General features: G+C 33.5%; 1 protein-coding gene across 1 annotated transcript in view; it reads right to left on the reverse strand.

Annotated features, from left to right (window-relative positions):
* Positions 1–3940: 3940 nt before the first annotated feature.
* LOC135637192 (zinc finger protein WIP2-like) overlaps positions 3941–4501 on the reverse strand; it is a 2251-nt gene continuing 1690 nt past the window's right edge. The window contains exon 2 of the mRNA XM_065149719.1: positions 3941–4501. This exon is cut by the window's right edge and continues 171 nt beyond it. Coding sequence (XP_065005791.1) covers positions 4196–4501 — 306 coding nt within the window. The 3' untranslated portion in view covers positions 3941–4195.

Below are 4501 nucleotides of genomic sequence, written 5' to 3' on the forward strand. Positions count from 1 at the left end.
CCCTGATAGCTAAAGAGCTATGATACATATAAAATACAAATTGACCCCCTCCAACGAATTGAAATAAGATAGATCATTCAAGATTGAAGTTAGGGAAACTATTCTAATCACTTTATCAATGAAAATCTGATGAGGTAATTAGAACAACACTTTGATTCTCGTAAAACATCACAAACTAAGAAGTTTGATAAGTTGAAAGGAAAAGCAAAAATTCTTAGGTTTTGAATGCCACAAGCAGAAAAGCTTTTTAAGTTCTAAAGTTTATACAAGAACTTAAAAATAAAACACTGACCAACGTTGAAAGTTAAATATACTTCTAAATTGCTTTCTTACAAAAGAAGTCAACCTTATTTATATAGTACAAAGGCCAAGTACAAAGGGAATGAATCCATTAAATATATTAAATGATATTCATATTCCTAATTTACGAATATATCTCACTCTTGAATCTGCATTGAATTAAATTAAATAATTATTCATGAATAAACCCAGAATTCTTAATATGGTCCATTTTGGTTGAATGACCTTTATTCTTGAAAATGAGCTAAAAATTTGTCATTCTCTTAAAGTTTTAACTTTCTCTTCATAGTTTGAACTTATTTGAATCATGTTGATTATTTTAGGTTCTTCTTACATTAATAGAACTTTGACTGAGTCTTAATTAACTTGCTAATTTCAAATGTCTTCCAATAAACAAGTTAAAGCTTCTTTCATCATTTTAGCTTTAGCTCTCGTGATTGATCCTTTATAAATAATAAAAGGGTCTTTTATAGAATTATGATCAAATTGATGATTCATATCACATATTTATCAATGTATGACTAATTTTTTAGTCATATTCTTAATGTTACCTAGCATATGAATATTTTTCTAACAAATAGAAAGCTTCTAAACAAATTTAGAAAAAAAAACAAAGAACAAATTCATTCTTTCTTGCTTTCTTATTTCATATGGTACTTTCTTATTTCTTACATTATTTTCTTTCTTGTGATCCTAATTATACATGTTTTCACAAATAGATTTTAAAAATTCATTAAAATATATTTATTCTTTTTCCAATAACCGAGAGAGTGATTCCTCACTTGGAGAATTATAAGAATTATATTTTTTTTATGCATACCTTTTTAGAAGTCGCAAAGTGTTGTAAGTTGTCATAAATGAATTATTGCATGGGAGCTTTGAAACATGTGCTAATATATGCTAATGCATGATTAATAGAGCAATCATGCAAAGCTCAACATCAAAGCATTGACAGGAGATGCCGGTGTTGGTTCTTCTCATCTACTCTTTGTGTGTATTATTATTATTGTTGTTGTTGTTGTTGTTGTTGTTGTTGTTGTTGTTGTTGTTGTTGTTGTTGTTGTTGTTGTTGTTGTTGTTGTTGTTGTTGTTGTTGTTATTATTATTATTATTGAACACGTAAATCTTAATTCTTTTCTTGTAAACACCGAACTGGTTACAACAATACCAAAACGAGGGCGACAACTAAGCTTACGAACATATAGTAAAAAATTTGAGATTTTAAATTTTAATATTTAATAAGTAGAGCCACTACACTACTATCAAATTAATATTCTAAGTATGATATTTATGATATGGGAACTAATATCTTAGATGTCAAATTTATTAGATAAGATCTTGAACCATCAATGAATTAATTATTGGTAGCTTGTGTATGAGCATCTTTAATTGCTCAAATTTAGGACCTATTAGGCCAACGAAATTATCACATAGAAAATGATGTTTGGTAACTATTCTACGTCTAATTCGGTCAAATACCGATTTCCTTGATAATTATGTCTAAATATTTATTTATTTATTTCCAATATCATCTTTGATATAGTTCAAATATTTGATAACTACATCAAATATGTTCAATCGTAAGGGATCACTTCCACTTAAATCTAACATCTATCTCTCCGTGTTTTTTCCCCCATAATATAATCTTTCATGTCCTTAAATTTCATTTCAATTGCAATCATGTATATATCTTTTGTTTTATTTTATTTTTGCTGGGGTCTTTTGTTCTGTGAAGTCCACAACGACACTATGGCTATGTTAGGTGTAATCATAAAAGTGAGAACAAAAGAAGACAAAAAGAAGGAAGGTATTAATGAAGGCTGTGTAAGGTCATTTTAATGGGGGTTTGAATCTCTCTATCTGTGCTTGATATGTATGACCTGTTCGAAAGCCTTCTTTTGACTGTTCTCTCTCTCTTATTCGCTTTGCATGCGTGTGCTTCAGCAGAAAACCTGCCACGATGTCTGTTCTCAGCGATATCTTGCTCTCCAATCTTATATGGCTATGTGATTTATCTCTCTCCCTGTGCTTCTAAAGAAAGCCCTGCCAAGATCTCGGCAATCCAGCTCTCAAATCTTTAGATGGATATATATGCGATTCTCTCTCTGTCTCTCTTCTCTCTGATCGGATGATTTGAAACTATGTTCGTTGTGTGTGTTCCACCTCTACCAGCTAACACAATATCCAAAGGCACAAACGCATCATACATATATCCACCCAAGAGAAAGCTGACTGCTGGACGGTGGATGGGAAAGTAGTGCCAGTTAACTGAGGGTTACACCAATCAGATCAAGCTTTGATTTGCATACCGTCATCAGCTGCAGAAGAGCCATGGCCTCCTGTACACACAGAAGAATAACAAAGTACAGCTTCCAAAGCTCAATTATTAAAGAATAACAAAGTACACTATGCTACCCTCAACCAGCTTCTAAATCATTCAACAAGAGCGGCATAAAAGGATGGGAATTCTTCACAAGTGTCAAAAGGCTAACGTAAGACTAATCTGAGGCGTGCAAGCATTGGACTGTTAAATGCAAACAAAACAAAATAAAAGTATAAGTTTCAATTATATGAGGTCCAAGCATATGTTCATATTATTTTAAATATTTATTATTATTATTATTTTATAATCATATATCAAAACGAGTTTATAAATAAAAATATTTTTTTTTCTTAACTCCATCCATCCATACATCTATCTCAATATTTTCATCTTACCAATATAAATCATAAATATATTATTTTTTTAACCTCACTTTCAAATCCATAAGATATTATTGATCTAACAATTGTCTTATTATTATTATTATTATTAATCTCAAAGGCATCCAATGATCATACTGTTATTATAATATTTTTATTTTATTTTATGAATAATATATTCATCAATATCTTTGTCTTGTTGAATAATTCATTAAAACATCTAAGAATGACCATCGAACGCATCAAACCCTAAAAGATTGCATGGGTGATTGGGATCAATTGTCAGGCATCTAAAGCTTTTTTGCAATCCGCCGATACAGTAGCTAAAACAGGTTAAAGATGATTCCTTATCCACTTCACAGCAAACCTAAACTCCAAAAGAAAGAAAGAAACATTTTCCTGGCAGTGGGTGCAAGAAATGAAGAGTCAAGAACGATACGAAACAAGGAATTAAGAAAGCTTGTGGGGTTTCCCCTCAAGTAGTGTGATAATATCTTCTTCTCATGTTACGCAAAAAAAAAAAAAACATACCTACTTATCTGAGATTGGAGGACGACTTAATCTTCCTGTTTTTATTTTTGAGCTTGCTGAACTTTTCAATCTTCAGGTCAGTAATGGCTACCCATCCATTTTCTCCATAAACCATGTGGTTTCCATGATATACATCTGTTTAGAACAATAAGAACGAAAACAAAATGGTGCCAAATCCTAACCAAATCTACAACCAAAATAAAAAATCTATGTTGACTTCGAAACATGAAGAGAGCTAAAAATTTTAATTTACTGTGTTCTTCCTACAAAGAACATCAAATAAATAAGCATAAGCAATCCGGCGTCTACATTTATTCTTGTGTCACTGACTATAAACCTCTCATCCAATTATTTAACCTCCAAATGATAGAAAGAAGCACATGTAGATTAGACCAAGGCATGCATATCCATCCACGAGCAGCAAAATCTACAGAAGATGAACCAACATGCATCTTGTTCTATAAGACTACTCTACCACTTGGATCAAAACAAGAAGAGAAGAGAATTAGAGGAACTTTAGCTACGAAAGACCACTGCAGATCAACCAGGTCGTCGCTGCATATCGAAAAGCTAAATCATTAGCTGATAATGCTACTACACCTACAGAAAAACCTAAACAGCCAATTCGAATCCAACTTCTTCTCTTTCTTCCCTAACCCATCTACCGCGACTGGCTACACTGCTGCTGCTGCTGCTGCACCTGATGATGATGATCACTGTCTTGCTCGATCTCAGAAGACGGCTCGTCCTCCTCGTCGAAGCAGTCGAGGCCGTAGGGGGCATGGCCGCGGCCGAAGGCCTTGATGTGGTCCTTGAGCGATCGCTTGTGCTTGAAATCGGAGCCACAGATGCAGTACCATAGCTTGCCGCAGTTCTTCTCATGGGTTCGCCAGTCGCCCCGCACCGCGAAGGCCTTCCCGCACTTGCGGCACATGAACGGCTTGATCCCATGCTTCCTCTTGTAGTG

Source organism: Musa acuminata, chromosome BXJ1-3 (genome assembly GCF_036884655.1).
Source record: "Musa acuminata AAA Group cultivar baxijiao chromosome BXJ1-3, Cavendish_Baxijiao_AAA, whole genome shotgun sequence".
Lineage (NCBI taxonomy): Eukaryota > Viridiplantae > Streptophyta > Magnoliopsida > Zingiberales > Musaceae > Musa > Musa acuminata.